Source organism: Mercenaria mercenaria, chromosome 15 (genome assembly GCF_021730395.1).
Source record: "Mercenaria mercenaria strain notata chromosome 15, MADL_Memer_1, whole genome shotgun sequence".
Classification (NCBI taxonomy): domain Eukaryota; kingdom Metazoa; phylum Mollusca; class Bivalvia; order Venerida; family Veneridae; genus Mercenaria; species Mercenaria mercenaria.
This window is the reverse complement of record NC_069375.1, coordinates 7,235,864-7,260,343: the sequence shown is the minus strand read 5'-3', so window position 1 is coordinate 7,260,343 and position 24,480 is coordinate 7,235,864. Positions and strand designations below refer to the sequence as shown.

General features: G+C 35.2%; 1 protein-coding gene across 7 annotated transcripts in view; it reads right to left on the bottom strand.

Annotated features, from left to right (window-relative positions):
• LOC123536731 (uncharacterized) overlaps positions 1–22,700 on the bottom strand; it is a 49,876-nt gene extending 27,176 nt beyond the window's left edge. For 4 of the 7 annotated variants that reach the window (XM_045320235.2, XM_053524462.1, XM_053524465.1 and 1 more), the window contains exons 1-16: positions 22,528–22,700; positions 15,291–18,095; positions 14,791–14,945; positions 13,464–13,565; positions 12,831–12,960; positions 9,863–9,937; positions 7,451–7,504; positions 5,382–5,509; positions 4,491–4,701; positions 3,995–4,133; positions 3,433–3,705; positions 3,076–3,173; positions 2,564–2,648; positions 2,002–2,119; positions 1,407–1,624; positions 624–677 (exon numbers count right to left, since the gene is read on the bottom strand). In XM_045320235.2, coding sequence (XP_045176170.2) covers positions 624–677; positions 1,407–1,624; positions 2,002–2,119; positions 2,564–2,648; positions 3,076–3,173; positions 3,433–3,705; positions 3,995–4,133; positions 4,491–4,701; positions 5,382–5,509; positions 7,451–7,504; positions 9,863–9,937; positions 12,831–12,960; positions 13,464–13,565; positions 14,791–14,945; positions 15,291–18,094 — 4,644 coding nt within the window. In that variant the 5' untranslated portion in view covers position 18,095; positions 22,528–22,700. The remainder of the gene's footprint in view (positions 1–623; positions 678–1,406; positions 1,625–2,001; positions 2,120–2,563; positions 2,649–3,075; positions 3,174–3,432; positions 3,706–3,994; positions 4,134–4,490; positions 4,702–5,381; positions 5,510–7,450; positions 7,505–9,862; positions 9,938–12,830; positions 12,961–13,463; positions 13,566–14,790; positions 14,946–15,290; positions 18,096–22,527) is intronic. The other 3 variants (XM_053524461.1, XM_053524463.1, XM_053524464.1) reach the window with 3 other exon arrangements.
• Between the last annotated feature and the right edge of the window lie 1,780 nt (positions 22,701–24,480).

Below are 24,480 nucleotides of genomic sequence, written 5' to 3'. Positions count from 1 at the left end.
TTGTTGCTGAAAGAACCTAACATGCCCCATGCACAACTACTGTTGTTACTGATCACTTGTGTGAAGTTTCATTAAATTGTGTCAAGGGGATGAGGAGAGATGGTGCACACAAGATTGTGTCTATGTATATAGTATAGTAACAAAAAACAAAGTCCCGTAACTCTGCAATTTTTTTTCTGAAAGAACCTAACATGCCCCATGCATAACTACTGTTGTTACTGATCACTTGTGTGAAGTTTCATTAAATTGTGTCAAGGGGATAAGGAGAGATGGTGTGCACAAGAGTGTGTGTATGTATATAGTATAGTAACAAAAAACAATGTCTCGTAACTCTGCAATTTTTTTCTGAAAGAACCTAACATGCCCCATGAATAACTACTGTTGTTACTGATCACTTGTGTGAAGTTTCATTAAATTGTGTCAAGGGGATGAGGAGAAGTGGTGTGCACAAGATTGTGTCTACGGACAGACAGACAGACGGACAACCTGAAACCAGTATACGCCCCCTTACAACTTTGTTGTCGGGGGTACAAAAACTATGTCCTAAAATATGACAGATATGTCAACGTTCTAAAAAATTGTTGACTTAGCAATATTTAATATGAGAAAATTCAGATACTTACTTCTTGAGCATACCCATAGTCTGCAAGTCTCGTAGCATACAGATATTTAAAGATCTGAAACAGAACATATACATATATTACAGATATGAACATGCATGCCACGGGATCTACCAGGAGGTAAAATAAGCACAGGCAAGTATCTGTTACTGTATATCTTGTTGGTCACACAAGAGCTCTGTATCTCATGTTGTCTGTTCATCATGTGCAAAGTTAGATAAATCTAATATTTACCTAAACTATACATGTAGAAAAGTATGTTAACAGAAAGCAATTGTACCCTAGAGAGATAACAAAGTGTCTGCAGCTAGGGGCATAGCAGAACTTCAATATTTTACAGCTTTAAACATTACTGACTGTCACTAAAAATAAACTTCTACAATTACATTTTGAACAAAAAAAACAAAAACAATTTCTATAACCGAAAATATTTGAGCCGTGCCATGGGAAAACCAACATAGTGGCTTTGTGACCAGCATGGATCCAGACCAGCCTGCGCATCAGTTCACTTTCATTGTCTATTGGAATCAGAGAGATCATTAGCAAACAGTATGGATCCTGACCAGACTGCGCGGATGCTCAGGCTGGTCTGGATCCATGCTGGTCGCACACCCACTATGTTGGTTTTCCCATGGCACGGCTCATTTATTCAGTTACCGGGTACTGAAAATTTAAGCAATTAAATCATTCTGTGATACAAAATCAGCCAAATATGCAAAGTTAACTTTGCTACAGAATATTTACTGAACTTTTTGGAAATATTTCCTTTACAAAAATTTATTTTACCTGGAAGTTGGTTAGATTTATCATCGTATTTCCTAGAGTTAGAGCGTATTCGTATATTTCTGTACATTGTATTGCCTCATCTGTAGCAAAGTATTGCAGTGGGAGGCCATGACTAGAACCTATAAGCACTATCTTTGAAGATTTCTTGTTGTAGGAACCAAAGCTTGTCTGTGACATCAGGTAACAGAATTGACTGGCATGTAAAAATCCTTTAGAAGCTGTAAAACCAAATAAAAATTATTAATCAAGATAGAACTATTTTCAAATCTATTAAGGTTAGAAATATCCACTCACCAATTCTGACTGAATACCTTTGATATATCACAGTAAGTGCATAATTACATCAAACAAAATAGTTTTGTGTTTAAGCGACATTTCAAAATAGTATCTGAGTTATGTAATGGCAGGTAGTTGACCTAACCAGTGTTCCCAGATTCTATATACAAGTTCTAACCTGTTCTCAGCAATTAACTGTCAACTTCTCCACATGAATAAGGAGGTGGCAGAAATATAGTTTTGTTATATTCCTTTGAACTTCAAGTAATGAGCTATTTAGTTACAGAAATTCTTAAGTATAAACCTTCAGTATACATACATAGTGTATCTCCGAGTGTTGTGATAGATTTCCTGTCTAGTTCAGGTTTGTGTGTATGGTTAGAGAGAATCATGGCTAAATGTGGCCTCCAGTCACCCCACCTGTCCTCCGTAACACACTGTACAAAACGAAACAAGTATTAAAATGTTCTTAACATGCCAAACAAATAATTCTTTTTCTTGGCAAATTATTTTAAATATGTGATATACAAAATGCAGCAAAGGGAGCCATTTATTGAGTGTATCAGGTCTAACTTCATCAGAGATTATCAATCTCTGTTTACCATTTCCCAAACAATAAAACTAAGCTGAATGATGAATACTACAGGACACAATAGCCAAGAAAGCAAAGTAACATTAACTAACATTCCATTTTTTTCTGAAAAATAGAAATGGTTTAGCTAAAATTGCTACAGAAGCGTATTTATCATTTTATTCTATTTCATGTTTTATATTATCAACACTAAATCAACATACTCAAGATTTGAGTAAGCAATTCCATTATCTTGAAATATCACTTGTGTTGTTCTTACGCGTACTTGGAACAACAAACAGGTACTTACAGTAACAGCTGCTGGTTGCCGTCCTGACATCATCTGATACAACGTCTGCAGGGGGTCATTCATACGCATTGCAACATTTGCAAACCTATAATGTACAGCAGCAACACTAGCAAATGTTTTATCAAATGAAATTTAAACTTGAAATCTCTGAACAAAACAAAATTTACTGAAAGATCTCAAATGTGTAAAACTATTTTATTTCCATGGATGAAAGTTGTCAAACTTCAAAATACTGAAATCAAGACTTCCAATACTGACAACACTAATTTTCCTATCACTTGTATAGAAGAAGAAATCTTCAAAACTAATACTGAAAACTTTCACCGTTGTATTTCAAAAACTGCAATGTAACCAAATGCAAAGATTAAATTTCTTTAAACAAGCAAACTTTCTTGTATTTTTCTTCCTTCAATTTTCTGTTAGAATGCCTACAAATGTAAGCACCTTACTACACCTTGATCTATTGTTACTATTAACAACAAACAAGAAAATAACAAGAGGTCTCATATTACCTTGTCATTACATTAGCATGAGCTCGACTGTCCATCTTGCTAGCCAAGAATAAAGCATGTCCCCATAAGTTGTGTTTCATTGCCCAGTCCAGGGCATCCTGGAAATGTAACAATGTAAATATACAGATACAGGAAGATAATTGGTCAATTAAACTTACTTTGGAAATAATAAAAACTTTTAAATCCAAGTTACACTGTAAACTCTCTATAAATAAGGCATGGTTGTACTACACAGAAAATAACACAGAAATAAATGTAAACAAGCATTTTATTCTTCTGCATTGTAGAGATGCCAAAGAGATAAGAAAACTCATCATTTCGAATGAAACAACTAAATTTATATCATTATAACTTTACCTTTTTACGGCCATACATCAACAAGTGTCTGAACCTATCGGTCATTTCTTCCAGTGACTTCCCCTTGCCAATCACTGACCTATCAACCACTAACGATCTATCAATCGGAGTCGAACCTCGAGATAACTTCTGACTTTGACTATCCTCAGATTCATCGTCAACTTCTAGGTTGTCTGAGCTTGCAGCAATCTTCATACCGTAACGACGATACTCCTGGGTTGTAGGCTCATGACCTTGTAAAATAAGGTCAGCAATGTCTGTCCCTACTACAGTCTGAAATGACCAAATATAGATGTTTGACATGTAGCCATTTTTCTTGAAATGTTCTGATGAAGAACTAAACAATCTACTTGAAGTTTGCAGCATTCTGCAGCTCAGCTGGCTATATTTTTGTGACATATACTTTTATATTCATGTTGTACATTTTGCCATAAGCATAGCAAAAGCCTGATTTTCAACAGTGATAAGATGGGGCCATCTCACTTTTATTTATGCATTTCCAAAATAGAAACACCTGACAATTAAGATGTATCAAAATGATCTTGTGGCAGCCAATACTTACTCCATTCTGTTTGATAAGAAGTTCAAGGAACCTCCAGATTAGCTCGGCAGAATCTCTGTCCTCGAGGTTCATGTTCTCTGTACATATTTTTGCCTTGTTTTGACAGAATAACAGAACATCATTCTTATGAGTTTCTCCCCTGTAACAACAAACATTAACAGTATTAAGGACAAAGTATCAGTTCAAAACATTTATGTGAAGAGGCTGAGCCAAGTTCTCTAATTCAGACCCACTAAATTTCTTAAATATTTTAACTGACCTACCATTTTATCATGTACAAGAAATGAAATTACAACTTCTGAAAAAGACTTAGAATATGGGCAGCAGTTTTGCCTCATCACATGTAAGAAACTGTCCCCACTTTTGTTTGCAGAACCTGGGAACTCTATGACTCATCAAATTGAGGGTCCTGGGAACTGACTCACATTATCAAGGGTCCTAGGAACTGACTCAACTAATCAATGGTCCTGGGTAAGGGTCCTGAGAATTAACTCACCTGATCAAGGGTCCTGGGAACTGACTCAGCACTTCAGCCTCCTCATTCTCCTCTAACATGTTCTGTACATCATGTATCTCTATAGTAGCAGGTTGTCCATCAGCGGGTCTGTTGGGCAGAACTTTCACCAGCTGACCATTGGGACCAAAACATGCTCTCATGTGAGGTATCATAAATTTCTCTGGGGTCTGTCTTTGGGGTATCACCTCAGCTGCAAAATAACAATATTATAAATTGTTTTTTCTGCATTTAATACACCTTAAATGCAGAATTGTTTTTTTCTTCCTTTTTGGGTTTAGCATCACACCAACATAGTAGTAGACTACTAGTCATACGGTGACATTCCAGCTTTTCATGGCGAAGAACCTCAGGTACCCCTATGAGCATTATTTCAGACACAGCGGGCACCTGGGTAGAATCCACTTCCTCCAACCTCACATGAAAGAACTCTACATCTCAAGTGAGGTTCTGATCCAACAGTGATGTGGGGCAAGTGATTCAAGGTCAGCATCATTAACCACTCAACCATGGACACCCTTACTTTACACAGTATTGTTACCTTCAAGCATTTAGTTTACAACACAGTGCTTTAGATTAACTTTAAAAATTCTTATTTTACATGTATTGTACAAACATTCTAACAACCAATGTAGACTATTTGACTAGTGTTTATCTGGTTTTCCTATCATTCCTGTATTGCCCTCTGTCTGTCGAGATCACAAATCAAACTACACTAAAATCATATTTCTCTCCCCTTCAGTATAACTGTAATACCTAACAGTGCTCTGAATATACAGTCTAAGGATCATTCACACCTTTACCAAATTAACAAATTACGTGCATCTCAATATAAGTGAATGCAGGTCTTCCCTAAAGTCTAAGTAAACTTACTGGTTGTTGCCACCCATTCAGAGATGTCCGGGTCCCAGCGATGTCCGTTCTGCTCGTAACCATAGTAACTATAGTAGTCATCGTAACCTCGTTGTGAGTAGTCATGTAGATCTGGTGGGTAGTCAAACCTGCAAATACAATCACTACAGTCCAGTGTCTGACTACATTATATCTTGTGGTATGCATATGCATTCCACAAAAAATAGGAAAGTCAATACACAAAACCCTATCCAAAATTTAGAAGGAAGATTTAATACAATGAAAAAGAACTTTCAAATGGGATTAAAAAAAAAATAGAATGTCATGAAGAAATCTCAAATTTTCATGTGTATGCTTTTGAATAAGCATAGTTCATCAACAGTACAATTAAATAAATAACTCCTGGATACTTTGTATCACTATGTATATCATCAAGCCTTTTTAAACAATACTACGAAATCCTTATTTATGTGTCAATCCTTAAAAACTAATCCCAATGAACAATTAAAATTCCCATTCACTTTATCTTCACAAGTTAAATCAACAAATTGATATCCCCATAAAATCGCTGTTCTGGCCAAAACTGTGAAACTCTGTGACAGTGATATTAAAGGACCTCAAAAGTACATTATGAAATTTGTTTTTAAAGATTTAAGACATTTTTTTTCTGACAGAAGAAATTTTGCCAAGAACAAGGAGAGTATAGCCCCACCACAGCCTTGCTAAGCTTACCATATGAACTGTTCATTTTTATGGAAACAGAAAGTGAGCAAGCGTACTGTACGATTATTTTTTTAATTTTGTATTTCCTAGCAAGCAAAGTTATAAAATCTTCACCTAAAATTATTTTTATCATGGAGAAATAAAAGTTGTATATTTATGTCTGACAGTCACAAAAGGACTTTTCGTAATGTGTAACAAATCTACAGAATGCTAAAACACAACAAAATATAAGTTTATTTCATATAGAACAGGACACACTGATTCTATTTGAAAATATTTTGATTTTTTTTTCTACATGACCAGTTCATTTGTACACACATCTTAAAGAAATGAGTAATGTAACTGTCTTTTTGGTGTAAGAAATAGAATTTAAGGTCAAAATAAAACCAATCCTTCAGTTTTAATATATCTTTCAAATGACCTATTTTCTATCATAAGGTAGACACATTCACACAAAACAATCAAGTTAAATAAATAAGTTATTACTATGTTACTTGATAATCCAATATTTAAAAATATCTCCGAGACTGAATTATATTTTATTTTGACCTTTCTAAAAGAAATTTTGTTGCTCTACTTCAGTACTATGGTTAGTTGTTTACAGAAATTAGCCAAGTGTCTGTTTATATGTTATATACTGTGAAATTAATAATATTCATGAGGGCCTCATTTTCGTGGATTTCACTGCTAAAATGATCCACGAAACTAAATCCCATTTAATGAGTAAAATTCCAACTCATTTTAGTAATACATTCAAATTTGAAATCTACAAATATATATCCCATGAAATAACCATTTTGGCTAAAAACACAAGATTCATTTCCAACAAAATTAAGTGTTTTCACAGATTTCACTTTTATGCAAGATAAGGCACTTTTTCAGATTTGCACTCAGTCATTTATGCTTTTGAAAATCTAACCTAAAGTAAACTTGTACACTGTATATGTATGAATTGTTAGAAATTTTGCAGACAGGCTATATAGTGGAAACTAAGGAAGAAATCATGCAAACATTTGTCATGAGCATGCTCTCATATATTATACAGTAAAACCTGAACAAATTTTGATGAAATGTTAAAAGTTTGCCTACTTAACACAGAAAAATTACCATATTCCTACAGAAAACTAGGCCATATTTCCTTACGGATCCAAGCTGTCATACACGCTACAGTCAAAGAAAAGATCTTACTTGAAATCTATTTTAGTTAAAACCCTGCAAGTTTTGTATGACTGAAAACAACAATCATCCCAACAGAGTTATTTGATTATACACCAGTCTTCCCACACTTCCACTATTTACCCTATGTTTGTTTGGCAAGCAATAATATACCATATATATATGCATATATAACCCAATTATCATGTTACCTCTTTTTATCAGACTCGGAGTCTGAACGTTTTTTCTTTTCAGCTATACTAGAGCTAGAAACAAAAGAATACCATTGTTTTCAAAACGAAACACAATACATAAAACTCACATAAAAAATTAAAACTCAAATAACTTAAAACAGAAATCATTCAAGAAAACAACAAATACTGTTAAAAAGTTAGAAAAAAGTGTTAGCAACAGTAACTGAAAATAATGTGTTAAGAAAAGAAACTATCAATAAATAGCAACTGAAAATTACACATGCAAGTTAGTTCTTTTGAATAATCAGGGCATGCCTTTTTGGCTTTAAAAGTATCTCGTACTCATCACTGTTCACACCAACAATTTTAGTTAAATATTTTAAACTCAATTTCCATGCACAGTAAAGGGGTTACAAGTTTTCAGTATGCAAACTTTCTGCTTAAGAAAAAATCAATTTTGCTTAAACTCCACATCAGTTTTTTGGTATTTTTGAGATTTACATTTCTGAACATTTTCCAAATACAATCAGACTAATACTGCACAAACTGACTGAAAAATGATTTGAAACACAAGAATTTTCATGACCTATGAATTACAAGTACAAGCATATCATGTCCATTCAGAATCTATAGAGGATATTTGTTTGTTTGCAGTGAGATATCGAAATATATCATCACCGATAAGGGAGACAATTGAATATTTTCACGAAGGCGGAGCCTGAGTGAAAATATCAGAATTGTCTCCCTTATCGGTGATGATATATTTCGATATCTCACTGCAAACAAACAAATTTTCTTTTTATTTTATGCTAGCTTGTGAAGATCAACGAATTTTCTGTTTATTACGTGCATAAATGTTCATATAAATCCAATATTTTATGACGAAATTCGGATTTATTTAAGCTACCGTGTTACATATGATACATCCGCTAAATTACCATGGACACTTAGGCACATTAATATCGAATATTGGTGATTAGGTTCATTAAATCAACACGACGCCATTTTGTTTTTAAAAACAGAAGGCGACAAACAAAAACTGCATTTAAATATTGTGTAAAAATACACAGTCCGCGACTAACAGAGACATTGACAAATGCCGGTAGTTAAGTAGAAGCATAATTAAATCTTTTCGCGTCAATCCGTCAGTTCGTTGAATAACCGGAAGCTTGCTTTGTTTACCAAAACACACGCTGAAGGTCAGATTAAAAAAAACAACACGAAAAATCTAAACAACTGTGGAATATGCGTATGTCCATGGAAAATCAAGCTGCAGAATTAAATATCATCATGGATTCAATAGAAATAGCTAGGAAATATTGATCTAGGAGCTGCATAGCATAACAAAATGTATGGAAGTTGGAACACAACTGGCTGGGCTCGGAGTGGGAAAGTAAATACTGGCATATTACGTAAGGTTGAGTTGGTGTCTTGTGATAATTAACTAAGACAACAACCAACTAACTGTGCTGTCGCCAGTAAAATCTACCACACGATAGTGAACCAATGGAAAAAATAGAGGAAACACACATATATCTGTAGCCACATGAAATTATGGAAAGGCCTAGCAACCAAGCTGACAAAGGTAACATTATTTCTTTTGCAAATTTAATTATATAGCTAGCCTGTTCTATATAGGATTGCCTAGCAGTTCATGACTCGTGTATGGCTTGAGTATTAGTATAATCCAGTAATTTTAAAGGCAGCAAAGGGAGATAATTAAAGAATATATATTTCAAGGGAGATAATTTATCTGGAAAAAAAAAGTTCGGCACTGTGAGTGATATCGATTTATATCTCACTGCTACTTTCCAGTATTTCACCAATAAGCATAAAATAAAATATCATATCTACCAGTGTAGTCGGCTATTAGAACCTTACACAGGATGAATTAAAGACAAAAATCCCTGTCTCTTGTATTTTTTTTTAAGGTTTAGAGAATATTGCTTACTTTATTGCAATAAAACATGGAATGCCAATCTTCATTAACCACCCTTCATTCTCTTACATAACACAGTGAATGAGTGATACAACAAGAGCTACTACAACAGCAGTCTAGAACTTTTCATGCTAGTGAGCGGATACTGGCATAACTGAGGAAAATTGTTATATATAAACTTGGAAAATATTGTCATATCAATTTCATCCTGTTTTAAGGTAAAAAATGTGTTAGAAAGGACAATTTCTTTTACTAAATGAACTTCCTTTGTTTTAGGACTAAGCAATTAGTATAATGAATGTAAGAATCAAAAAATCAAAAATGCACATTCCAACCAAATAAAACACTATCTGCCTAACTACAGTAGCTATACTAATTGCGCTTTTTATCAATACCAAAATATTTAAACATAAAGTAAGCAAATAAAAGCACAAAAGCTAAAGCCATGGAGTGGTCCATACTTACACAAAAAAGGGAAGCAATTTACTTACATTTCTTCACCCCCGTCAGATAAGGAACCAGGAGTTCCTGTTCTTGACCTTCTGTGATACTGATCATACTGGTACCTAGCAGGCAAAGGGAGGTAACTCAATCAAGCATGCAGCAGGCCAACCACCAAGTTGAACATGTGTTTTTAATCAATATTAACTCCCTTTAATAATATCAAATTCCTTTCTACCAAATTAATAATTTGATAAATAGACATATTAATAAATAAAATTAATATGTCAGCAATGTAGTTGCCTTGCATGGTTTAAAGCAGTTTGTTTATAAAGTGCACACAAATAAGAAGGAAAAAATAATAAAAACATAAATTAAAAGAGAGCATATTTGAGAGGAACACATGATATTGTCAACAAAATTGCAGAATATTGCCATCATTGTGCTTTAACCTTTGTAGATATATAAAACTATACCATACTGTAAAAACTAAACTCTATACCATACTGCCTCCATCAATTCATTTCTAACTTCTGACGAGTTTTAATTTAATCTGATTTGGTTTTTACGGCACACATTAGGAGCAACTATAGTTACTTTCGTATAATTGTAAATTTTCATGTTTAAGTCTTGCAAACATATTTTTAAACAAAAAACTCTCAGATTTCCTGCACTGCAAGCAATTAAATATGCTTGAACTAATTTAAGTTGTATGTCAAAACTTAGGCCAAAATCTGCCAGCGATGCTATTTGAACAGACACATTACTCCAATAAAGCAAGCTCCAAACTATCCTACTATCTGATGCAGAAAGCGTACATTTTAAAAGGCAATCATGAATATTCAAAAACCAAAAATCGGAGGTAAACGCACAATAAAGCAACTAAGAAAAAGGACAAAAAATGAAATTGCAACTGTCAAGTATTTTTGTGCTCAATCAGAAGGAATGTGAGTGATTCTGACTTCTTATTCTGTTTTGTTTGATTAATGACCAACTTAAATACTTTACATTATATATTACTTTCTGTGTATTTTAATTTTTAAAGAGAGTTTCCAAACTGGAAAATAGTAAACAAATCTCAAACACAATTGTTAGTGTAATTCAGAAATGTAGCAAGAACATTTCATAATAAACATGGTGACACCAAAGTTTCATTTACAGCTATTACTTTCATCTATGCACATACTCTTCCATCACTATATGTTACTTTCAGTTGTTAAATACATTTTTCAGTTAAATATTTTTTCATATTACAATGTCAAAGAGTTAAACTTATTATTTCCATATATATATTTATATAAAACAAATTAGTCCAAAATAAATAATTATCAGAGATTGTAAAAAAGAACATGCTTTATATACTTTAACACCAATGCTGACTGACATATATTATTAAGCACTTAGGAATATACATCCTATTCAAATGTTTCTCATATAATCCTACATGTAATTCGAATTTTATTTTTTACAAAAAACTGTGATAAATGCTGCTCCAGCGACACATTAAAACTGTAATCTGAAAGTGCCTTTTAAATACGCACTTAAAAATATTGGTAGGAAGACCCATATACAGACCCAGAAAGCAACCCATCATCATGTTCATGCTAGAAAGGACATGCCTGGGACAGACTTGTGCAGAATTTAAACCGTTTTGCCCTTAGGTGTCAATTTTAAAAACATGAAATCTTTCAATCCATTTCATTCATATATATAACACATTTAAAATATTTGATCAGAGACAATTTATCAACCAAAAATACAACTTTCAATATTAGCAAAGTTACCTTTTAACTATAAAAAATAATGAACAAGAGCTGTCACTAATGGTGACAAATGCCCCCGCAGCGCCTTGACCTTTGACCTGGTGACCCTGACCTTTGACCCAAAGTCAGTAGGGGTCGTGTACTCAATAAGTACTATCAGCATGTGAAGTTTGAAGGTCCTGGGTGCAGTGGTTCGCAAGTAAAGTGCCTTCATGCAAAAAGTTAATGTTGGCCCCTGTGACCTTGACCTTTGACCTGGTGACCCCAAAGTCAGTAGGGGTCGTGTACTCAATAAGTACTATCAGCAAGTGAAGTTTGAAGGTCCTGGGTGCCGTGGTTCGCGAGTAAAGTGCCTTCATGCAAAAAGTTAATGTTGGCCCCTGTGACCTTGAACTTTGACCTGGTGACCCCAAAGTCAGTAGGGGTCGTGTACTCAATAAGTACTATCAGCAAGTGAAGTTTGAAGGTCCTGGGTGCCGTGGTTCGCGAGTAAAGTGCCTTCATGCAAAAAGTTAACGTTGGCCCCTGTGACCTTGACCTTTAACCTGGTGACCCCAAAGTCAGTAGGGGTCGTGTACTCAATAAGTACTATCAGCATGTGAAGTTTGAAGGTCCTGGGTGCCGTGGTTCGCGAGTAAAGTGCCTTCATGCAAAAAGTTAACGTTGTGACTAATGAACGAACGAACGAAGGGATGGACGGACAGTTGAAAACTAATATGCCTCCCTCGGGGGCATAAAAATTGAAAAAAAAAACAACATGGGGTTGCATTTGGAAAAGCAGGATTTCTATAACCTAAGGTGGGCAGACATTAACTCACAAATGGGTTATTTGCTCGAAAGCATCTACAAACAACACTAGGGAAGCATTTTCTGTTCAAAAGGTGACACACTGAAAAAAATGATCCCATCCCTAATGGTAACTGGTAACTCAGGAGGTTTTCAAGTTGTACTTTTGCAACCATTTCAGACACCTAATGAAGAAAACCCATCATACTAACCTTTTAGATTTTTTGCCCTGTTTACTACAGTTTTAAATATAAAATTACTTTGCATCATAACCACACAGGTATTGATATTTTCAAAGCTCTGTTAAGCACTTTAAAATACATACATCATATGCACAACAATCTCAAACTAAACAATAAGAAAGTGCTTCTAAAAAAACCAATACAGAAAATATATACTTTATACGAAACAAAAGACCAGACATAATGCACTTTAATCTCTGGGAGAATGTATCAGTGACAAAACGTACCTTTGAGCTGCTGGATCAGGATGGAAATATCCGTGTTCGTCATAGTAACCCTGGCCGTAGTTACCATAGTAATAATCGTAATACTGTCTATCATAGTACTGACGCCTGTAGTAATCATTGTAATCATAACCTGAAAACAAAACGGTCCTTTATCATTACAGTATGTGGCAGACTATCCGGACTGGTTCCAAACAAACGGTCCTTCATCATTACAGTATGTGGCAAACCATCGGGACTGGTTCCAAACAAACGTTCCTTTAGCGTTACAGTATGTGGCAGAACACAGGGACTGGTTCCAAACAACTGTGCCTTTATCACTACAGTATGTGGCAGACCATCGGGACTGCTTCCAAACAAATGTGCCTTTATCATTACAGTATGTGGCAGAACATTAGCCAAATTGCAATATCTGCACATCTTTGTTACTTTCTTCAGCTCCCTTTTCACAGATAAAGGTACGATCACTTGCAAGGAAACCTTTAAGATTTCAACTTGGATTTACCAATGTATTGATACGTCAATGTCATCAAACAGAGAATGACAACTAGAAAGCCAGAATAAAAGGTTACCAAAATTTAAAAATTCTTAATCAAAGCTTCTTGTTTACAAGATTCAAAATTTTAATTACGTTACCTCTATATTTATCTCTGTAGCGTTCTATTTCCTGGTCATGGTCAGCCCGAGATCTCGGTCTGTCTGTATCTCCTAGCCGGGAAGTAGCCCTATCTCTGTCACCTGCATAACAAGTGTTGATACTTAATGCAATAATTATAATAATATACCTTTACCTATTAAATACAGACACTATTTACAGCTCTTTTCAAATCATGACACTACTTAATTTTCAAGCCACTCCTACATGTCATAGGTCCTGTATGTGTTGGACCACCTAATGTCTGGTAAAACTGTATTCAGTCTGGAAAAAGATGGAAACACAACAATATTAAACAAGTGAATGAAGTATTGCCTTGCAATACAAAGTCCCCTACTGGAAGCAGTGTTCCCCCTGGCATTTAAAGTTGGGGTGAAAACTGAGTTTTTCTTGCACTTTTGCACCACCTCCCTAAGAGATATATACCACCTCCCTAAGAGATATATAAGTTATAACAGCTGTCTCCAAAACTGGGGGTGCAAAGTATCATTCTGGGGGGTGAAAAATCCCCATTTGGGGGTTTCTGGAAACACTGTGGAAGGCAACTAATTTTGTCAACTACAGTATAACATAATGGTCAGATATCTGTCAATGATGTATAAACAATATTGTACTACACATACAATATGCTACAACAAAAAGGTTTTGATTAAAATTTGCATATATAAAAATCTACAGTTGTTGGTTGCTTATAACATCTATAAATATATAGAAAGTATACAATTTCAATTTTGATAACATTTCATTTTGACATTGGTAGCAAAATATGAGATCATCAAGTAATTCTGATGAAAATACACAAACAGTTTTTTACTGGGTCCACATGATACAGCAGCTTGTATTAAAATATTTTACAGACTGGATAGGAAACAAGAGCTGTCCATATGATAAGACAGCACGCTCGACTTTTCTCAGTGCTTGAGAGCTTTGCCAGTAAAAAGGGGCTTAACTCAATTAAATATAAAATATAAGTTATGGGGATTGTTTCTTCTGGTGTAGACTTTGATAGTAAATAACTATTTAAGTTTAAAATAAATAGCTTTGACAGCAACAGAGATATCTGACTTTATCAAAAACTTTAACAAAAAAATTCTATGTTAAAATGGGGCATAACTCTGCCAAAAATCATAGTTATGGGGATTGTTTCTCCTGGTGTAGACTTTGATAGTAAAGGGCATAACTCTGTCAAAATTCAAATCAGAGTTATGAGGACTGTTTCTCCTGGTGTAAAGGACTAACACTAAATTCAAGGACTTCATAGGGTTTGTATGAACTCTAACTCTTGAGATGATATATTATTCAGCTCACCTTGTCTAGATCTGGGTCTGTCGCGATCGTACCTATCTGTTTTTCTATAGTAATCTCTGTCCCTGTCCCGATCTCTGTCACGGTCCCTGTCTCTATCTCGGTAATCTCTTCTTGTATCAATTGTTGAGGTACGACTTGGGGGCCGGTTACGATCTCTATAGAGGAAAATTATCACAAGCCATTACTTTTACGTTATCTTCTTATACTATGAATATGTTATTATTTAAATATAATTTTTCACCTTATTATACTACATAAAATAAATAAGCTCATACATCCTTGTACCAAAAATACTGAGTTACCTAAAGTTTCTGCTTACAGCATAAGTTCAACAATGGAAATATTTTTTATCGGCTTACACACAGTTTAAGATTGCATTAAAACTGGTCTATAAAATATACACAATTAGCAATATTGGATAAAAAAATCTGCAGTTTTCTATACTTTGTTCAGTTTGAACAATAATTTAGAACTTTCATTCTAAAATTCAATAAACATACCTGTATCTATCGTAATAATCATCTTTGTAACTCCTATCCCGTTCACGACTATCCCCTCGTCTATTTCTGTCCCGAGAATCATCCCTATCCAGCGAATCTCTAGAACCATACATGCTTAGTTTCTCACGTGAATCATTTCTTGAATTCTTTAAACCCTTTTCTCTCAAACTATCAAAAGATCTATTACCCCGTATGTCTTCTCTAGACCCTCGTTCTCTGTCACGATCTCTACCATACCGAGACTTATCATCTCTGTCCCGGTAGCGATCTCTATCTCGATATTTATCTTTAGAGTCTCTATCTCTGTCACTTACTTCACTATCATTTTTAGCATTTTTCCCAACATCCCCCATGTTTTCAGTGGTCATCTGCTCACTCATGGAGCTAATTAATGAGACAACTGGTGTTAACTCAGATGGTGCATTTCCAGGAGTATTCTGTGTACTTGTTCCAGCAGTATTTGATGCAGCTGGCATTAACAGAATATTTGACATTGCAGGTACAGCGTCAGCTACATCTAACAATGATGCAGCAGGTGATACATTGTTTTTACTCCTGTTTGTTTGTATATGATGGAATGCCGATTGTCGAGTCCGTGTCCCGCGTTCTGAAGCACTGGACCCCGGAGGAGGTCTGGAAGTGACCCTTTCACTTTCAGGACCATACCTGTCCCTATCACGACTATAGCGATCTCTTTCATCATAACCCCTATCTCTGTCTGTTCTCCGTCTTGAGTCCTTCTCAGACCTTCTACTTTCATTTCCCCTGTCTCCAGAATCCCAGTCTGGGGTTCTCCTTCCATACTCACGATCTGGTGTTCTTCGACCCTGTCTCTCATACGGACCAGGCTTAATATTATCTGAAACTGAATTTTCTGGAATGTCATGAGGAGTTTTGGCTGTCTTGGTCCTGGTTTCATGTTTTGGCGGCTGAAACGGGCTTTCCTTACGTGGCAAAATTGGGCTCTGTTGGACTGTTGCAGTTTTCCTTGGCTGTGATGAAACAGGTGTATCAGGGGGACGAGTTTCGTTGTCTCGCTGGGCTGTATCCTCCGTATTGGCTGTAATAGGAGATATTGACTGATTAAGCACCACTGGACTGTTCTCAAAGTTAGGTCGTGTTACATCAAGTCTTGTTGATGAAAGCATGGAAACATCACTGTTTGAAGAAGCAACAGGTGGTTCCATATTGGGTGATTTACGGAAAGGGTTCACACCTTTACTGCCCTCTACCATAGGAGGTGGAGGCCCAAGTGGCAGAGCTGGAGGTGGTCCCACAAGTTTTTGTTGATCTGCAATTTCAGACTGCTGGCTTTGTCCAACATTCTGAAGTCCAGTCTGTTTGTTTGGCACTGTTTCTTCCTTCTTACTATCTTCCGGCACATTAACAGTCCTATCTTCACCAGCTTTTGATGAGGCTGGTGATACTCTTGCTGAACTATTTGCTGAACTGATAAAAAAGTGAACATTATTGTCTGTAGATGCATTTCTACTGTGTGTATTTACCACACCTTGTGATGGTACCATTTCCCAATCACTAAATGTGGGAGTTGCTTGTTTAACTCCATTATCACTTTCAGAATTATCCTCATTTACTTCCCCTGAATTTAATGTTTGCGGAGGAACAAGAGGCTGTTGTTGAGGTACAAATTGTGCTTCCATGTTAACATTATTTCCATCATTTCTTTGGTTTGAATACAGAGGGATATTCACTAGATTTACACCCTGATTATCACTAGTTTGAGAGACAAAATTATCCTGTATAGTTAATGCCTGCATTTGACCAGTCATTTCTAATTGATTCGTTTGACTATTAGAAATCACAGCTGGTGCTTGCACATTTTCATCTTGCTCATTATGATGTTCATTTTCATGATGCATTTGGCTACCACTTGCCCCAAAATTACTGTTATTTTCATTAGAAATTTCCCCTTCCTCTTCACTGTCCTCCTCCTCCTCATCATCATCGTCATCACTCTCTCCCTCCTCTTCATCATAATCATCATTATTATAGAACGCTCCCATAGCACCTCCGTCCTCTACATTACCCAAAGACTGGTTCAAACTTCCACTTTCTGTAGACTGAGATACATTCAAGTCACCAATATTTTGTACAGTCTGACCTGAATAATTTCCAGAACCAGTCATTACATTTGCCTGTGTATTTTGTTGTACATAATTAGCACCTGATTGAGCATAAAGGGCATTTGGCGCTTGCCCAAAATAGTTAGCACTTGATGCGTTCTGACCAGTTTGGTCAACATCCTGATAATTTACTGGATGCTGATAATCGCCATTTTGTCCGGCCCAGTAGTTGCTATATCCAGCATTCTGGTTGGGATCAATTCCCTGCTGATAATTATACTGATGTTGGTTCCACTGTTGATTTGGATCCAATGTACCCTGTGTATTAGGGTCCCACTGACCAGCACTATGATCATTTTGTAATGGAACATTATTCCATTGACCCTGTCCTTGCAATTGTTGTGCATTGTAATTAGTATAATCGACACTACCTGTCTGATCACTATTCACCTGCTGTACTCCTCCATTAAAATCTCCTGCATATGGATTACGCTGCGGGTCCCATGAACCCCATGTATTCCCAGCATTTTGCACATTTCCTTGGGTATTCACATCAGCATGAATGTCAACTTGTCCTTGATGTCCATTAGCATTGTTTTGCTGTGGCATGGGAATTGACGGAAAGTTGTTCGGATTCTTCTGAAAACTGGCTGGATCAAAGAAAGCAATCTGACCAGGAGCTTGGGGCTGGGTTGAGGTTTCACCACCCCACTGGCTCATTCTGAAACAAATAATAAAATTTTGTTCAGCGTTTACACTTAATGGGTATAACGTTTTCAAGATTTTTGTCTGACAATTTTATAATGCAAGACAGCATTGATATGGACAGTCCCCACATTTAGACCTCCTTACCATTGTAACACACATGGTAGCTGTCATCTGCAGGTGATTTACAACATCAACTATTCAACAGCCTTGTCAACTGAACGAATATTAAAGTCAAAAACGGGGCATGTTTTTGTAAAATTGCAGAAAAGGGTTATGGAACCTGTAAAATGCATATCAGTTCATCACAATGCGCAACTGTGTGAAGTTTCAATCCATTCCCATTAGTGGCTACTGAGATCCCAGCTTACAATCCCAAAACTTAACCAAAAACTGCTAAGTCGAAAAAGGTAGAGTTATGGAACCTGTGCACTGCAATCATGTCAGATCATCACAGTGAACAAGTGTGTGAAGTTTCAATCTATTCCCACTAGTGAGTACTGAGATACCAGCATACATACAAAAACTTAATCAAATCAGGATGCGGATGCGGACGCCAACTCATGGGTGAGTCCAATAGCTCTACCTATTCTTTGAATAGTCCAGCTAAAAATAAATTTAACCATAAACTTCCAATAAATTAAACATCAATATTCATGTAGAAACTTCAAATGGGTTGAATTTAACTCATAATTTAAAATAAGAGACTTAAATCATTGGAAATATGATGTAACAAGTCACACATGGTTCATACAGGACTTGGCAAAAAAAATTCAAGGACTTTTCAAGGACTTTTTAAGGACTTTTTATGGATTTTCAAGGACTATTAATCGCTTTAAATCTTAAATTACAAAACCATTTAGGCTCTTCATAAGGCATTATGACAGAAGAAAAGTTACAGAACAGTTTAGTTTTCCATAAGCTACAATAGATATCTTAACCTTATGTGATCTCAATGGGATTCCATTTTATGAGCTATATTTGCCTTATACATACTTAGTACATGTTTCTTATAGTCTTTCAAGCTCTCAAGACTACATTTGTAGTTTTCAATTTGTCAACAAGGACTTCACTTCTTGTTTTCGCGTGTGATTTCAACGCACTTTTCCCATAGTTCCGACATCAATGAGTTTATCACATACACTTATGTTTGTCTGATTAAACTCCTTTAACCACGATGAAAATTCATCTGTGTAAGCCATTATATGTGCGTAAAAACATTTATTTTGGCCACTCATGTTGTTGATTAAGTCCATTACAATGACCTTGCGCATAAATTAAATGTTGTGAAATCGCTATTCCAAATCTAACTTCCGTACCGAAACGGTGTTCAACTAGCGTTCCTCGTGGGTGTGCTGTATTTTTATTTAACACCGTTTTTTCGCTGTTTGACTTTTTATTATTTATTTTTTGTATTTTTCCCTTACAAATACGATGCACCCCCGTTTTAGCAAAATTTAAGGACTTTTCTAACCTTTTTTTTCAAATTCAAGTACTTTTTCAGGGGATTTTTGAAAGAAAAAAATCAAGGACTTTTCAAGGACTTAGATCCAAATTCAAGGACTTTCAAGGACCTGGCGACCATTGACACTGTCGAGGAGATATCTACCCCAACACCGGTTTCAACACATAGCGAGTCAGACGGCTGATGACACTAAATTGTAGAAACAAAACACAAAATATGCATTCAAACAAGAGGGTCATGATGATCCTGGATCATTCACCTGAGTAATATGAGCTACATGTTTTAAATGTCAAACTGATGCTAACATATTAAGAAAGTCAGTAGGTCACATTCATGGTCAATGAAATTCAGTAATCAGTTTTACATTCAGTGTGCAAAACTGTGTAAGTCATCCAAATTTCCAGACTGTGTCTTAAAAAACAAGAAAGTAGGTCAGCAGGTCAAGGTCACGGTCAAGTGAAATCATATCACTTGTAGTCATCAGGTAATTAAAACAAGAGCTGTCCGTAAGACAGCGCGCTCCACTATTCGGCGATTTGACAGTAAAATGAATGTATGTCTCAATAAGTTCAAAAGGAAGATATACCAAGGGGCATAATTCTGTCAAGAACACATATTAAGACTTATTGGGATTGTTACCACATATGCAGATGATGATGGTAAAGAAATATTTTGAGTTTCAAGTCATTATCTTATATAGTACCAAAGTTATGTCCAGAAAACGAAGTTTGTTAAAAAGTATGAAAGGGGCATAATTTGGTCAAAAATACAAATCAGGATTATGGGGATTGTTAGCACACATGCAGATGATGATGATAAAGATACATTTAAGTTTCAAGTCTTTATCTTATATTGCATTAAAGTTATTTCCAGAAAGCGAAGATTGCAAAAACACTAAGTACAAAAGGGGCATAATTCTGTCAAAAATACAATTAGAGTTATTGGGTTTGTAACCACACATGCAGATGGTGACTATAAAAAAAGTTTTAATTTTAAGTCATTATCTTTTAAAGTACCAAAGATATGTCTATAAACGAAGCTTTCGGAAAAAAATTAACGTGAAAATAGTTCCAAGTATAACAACTCTGTGACCTTGACCTTGGGTATAATGGACCCAGCCCCTGCACATACTTTGTTTCAATGCTGAACAATGTTTATACGAACTTACAATAAGATATCAGCAATAGTAACAAAGATATGACAGAAAAACAAAGGTTGCCTAAAAACGTTAACCTAAAAAATAACGCAAGTATTACATCCTGGTGACCTTGACCTTGGGTATAGTGGGCCCAGCCCCTGTAATACTTTGTTTGTATGCTGGACAATGTTTATGTAAAGTTACAGTAGGATATAAGCAAAAGTAATAAAGCTATGACAGAAAAACAAAGGTTGCCGAAAAACTTTAACCTTAAAAATAACCTAAGTATAACACCTTGGTGACCTTGACCTTGGGTATAATGGGCTCAGCCCCTACACATATTTTGTTTGTATACTGGACAATGTTTATGTGAAGTTACAGTAAGATATAAGCAATAGTAACAAAGATGTGACAGAAAAACAAAGGTTGTCGAAAAACTTTAACCAAGAAGAGTCATGCCGACGCTGGGGCGAGTAGAATAGTCCCCCTATTCTCCAAATAGAGGAGCTAATTAAACAGTCTAGGAAATAGGATCAGATAATTTTTTAAGTATTTTTTCCTATATAACTCACACAATAACTAAGTGACCCCAGGGCAGGGCCTCTTTTCACCCCAGGGGTACAATTTGAACAATATTTGTTGAGGACAGTAAGACAATGCTACAAACCAAATATCAATATGTCTAGTGGTTTCAGAGAAGAAGATTTTTAAACTTTTAAATTTATCCTATATTATAAGCCTATGTAAAACTTAGGACCCCCGGCTGTACGCTCCAACTTCCAGCAGCTGTGAATCGAAAAGGATTTTTCTGATGATGTAACATGCCATTTCATTTATTCATTAGTCAATGTAAAAATAGTAGCCAGTCTCTGGTTTCCTAAGACATGACAGCTTTCAGTGTTGCTATGCAATGGCGGACAAAATTTGTGATTCGGAGAAAAAAGAAATCCGATTTTATGTTTTTCTCAAAACATCCGAAAACAGCAAACCACGGAGAACAAAGTCCAAAGAAAGATGACTTGTCTGAGAGAACTAAATCACCCAGTGGCATAGCCACTATGTCAGAATCAGGCGACAAACATTCATTCTGTAGTAAACAGCTGTCAGACTTTCCGTGGTTATGTTTCAATTAGCCGCATATCCTTCAATGATTGAATAACAAGAATATATTATGACTTGTGATCATGTCTAAATACAGCAAAAGTAATACGTTTAGCTAAATGTAACAAGAGAGTTAAAAATACAGCTTTTAATTATGGGTAAAACAGTTATTGAACTTATTCTTTCATGACCCGTTTTTTCAAATGTCCCAAAGTTTTTGCCTTAATGGGCCTTTGACCTCTTAAAAAATTCTGGAATGAACATTGCATTGGTCAATCCTATAACGTCATGTCTCAAGATAAAAGCCCTGTATTGTGGTATTTTTGGAAAACCGATGTTCTATTTTTAATGCAATGAATTTCAGACAATGCTTATATAATGAGCAATTTAATTTATGTTGATATTATATTGACAACTGCTGAATTTGTAGTAGGTTAGCGAACCAGCTAGTCTTCATGATTCACTGGTCTGTCCGAAAACACACTGTCCCTGGGGCATAGGCCCGCTGTTAATGTTGATTTACACTTCCAAACAATGAGTGGTTAGAAGGGCTAAAAATTCCCAAATGATCAATACCTGACCTGCTTGATTTAAAAAGATAATGTTTGAACAGTACAAATTACTAAAAAATATAAAAATAATTTCTTCTTGAAATCAATTAGCAAAAATAAATATCAACAAGCAGTACAGACAATCTGTTTTATCACCATATGACACTTCTTTTCATGACAAAAAGAATTTTACCTTCGATTTTAAATTTCGGGGTTTTTGGTTCGATTCGGCTAATTCGATTTTAAGTTGAAAAAGTCTGCTATCATCGATCAATATTTTAAATTTCAATTGAAGCTCTTAAATTAAAGACTAAGTATTTTTTCAATGTTTGTAAATTTTGATGAATGACAGGCATCCATGTTGGATTTACGTGTACCACGCATGCGCACTCGAATGAGAACGCTTAAAGTGCGAAAAGACTCCTTTTGCGAAAGGAGTTGTGTATGCGAAAAGGAGTTATCTTTTTCTTATTACTAATTATATAGCTTTTTTCGACATAGGACGAATTACATGATAAAATAGATCTAGCATACCTGAAGGAAACAAAAAATAAATTTTGATGTAAGATGAAAATTTGATGACACTTTATATAACTGTGATCTGATGAACTCATATATCAATGGAAATGTTAATTCTTTTCGCACGGGAAAAACTGCTTTTCGCATAATTATGTTAATGCTTCTAACGAAGGAGTTATATATTTCTAATTACTGAATACGTAGGAATCGCACACTAAACAAGCGTTGTTTGTTTTTCGACATTTTGAAATGAACAAATAGCCTGCTATGCAGGAATACATAAACATGGAAGTATAGATATGTTTCAATTTAATTGATATTTCTCATATTAAAATTTGAGTTTAAACAACGTACCGGCATAATTCCCATGATGTATGTTACAGAAAAGGATCCACTGCATTCACGTAATTAGGTGCTAAATGGTGATTATAGAAGGTGATAAACGCCACATTTAAAGGTGGGATAATTCAATCAAATGTTATCAATAATCTCAGACACACGTGTCCAAAATCAAACGATGATTGAAGACTTCATTTAATCTTTAGTTTTTATGATACTTTTCTAACAACAAAGCAAAATTTATTATCGAATACTTCTTGTGAATTAAATCGTGATCAAATTCGATTTATAGCATGGAATTTTAAGCTTTTTGATAGTAGAGGAAGACCCACTGGAACTCATTCCCCGAGAATATTGTCTCTCCTGGAGACAAAAAATTCAGCAAGGCAGTATGCCAGGTTGAACACGTGTCTCCGTAGAAATCTGATTTAAATACTCTCTCTGTCCCTCTCTCTCGATGCTTTTTATTCTATTCTCTCTTTTGTCAGTTGACATGTGTCAAAGTCTATGTCCTTGGGAGAGGTATGATAAACTGGAATATAGATAGACCTAAAGACAAGGTATACCGGGCAGTATTTCATCTCGGGTAGAATCACATAAAGTATGTAAGTAAGTTTTATTTGGCACAAGTGTACATGACATGGCAATATAGCGATAAAACAAATGACAAATCAATGCATAATAAATATTACATAGTGACAAACCAACAAATCATTAGACAGTTATATCATTACCCAGCAAAGCATATAATGCTCACCAATACCAGGGATAACACAAAAAAAGATGAAACGATTCTTCTTATTTCCATAGTGGTCCCTGTTATTGGCGGCATGACACAGAAAGTCATGTTTAACTATTATATTTTGAGTAATAAAGCAAGATACATAATCTTAAATACTGAATAATTTATGAAAGCTAATTGAGATCACATATATGTATCACAGTAAAAGATTTATCACATAATATTTCATGAGGAATGATCAGTGAAGGAGAAAATGGTCACAAAGTTGTCAGCCAAAATAGAAAACTCACTACTTCTAACGCAAATAAAAATATTTATACTTTAAAAATATAAGTATAGCTACATTTAAATGAAATCAGTACAGCAGCAAAAATGAAAAATATAAATAACTGAGATAAGAATTATATTTCTAAGACTTGTCTGTTTAATTCAAAGATTTTAATATACTACAACTGAAAGACTATTAAAATCAATTAGGCATTAAAAGGGATTTGATGGCATGTTTAAATGAATGGGAAGATTCAATATCCCTAAGATGTTGAGGGA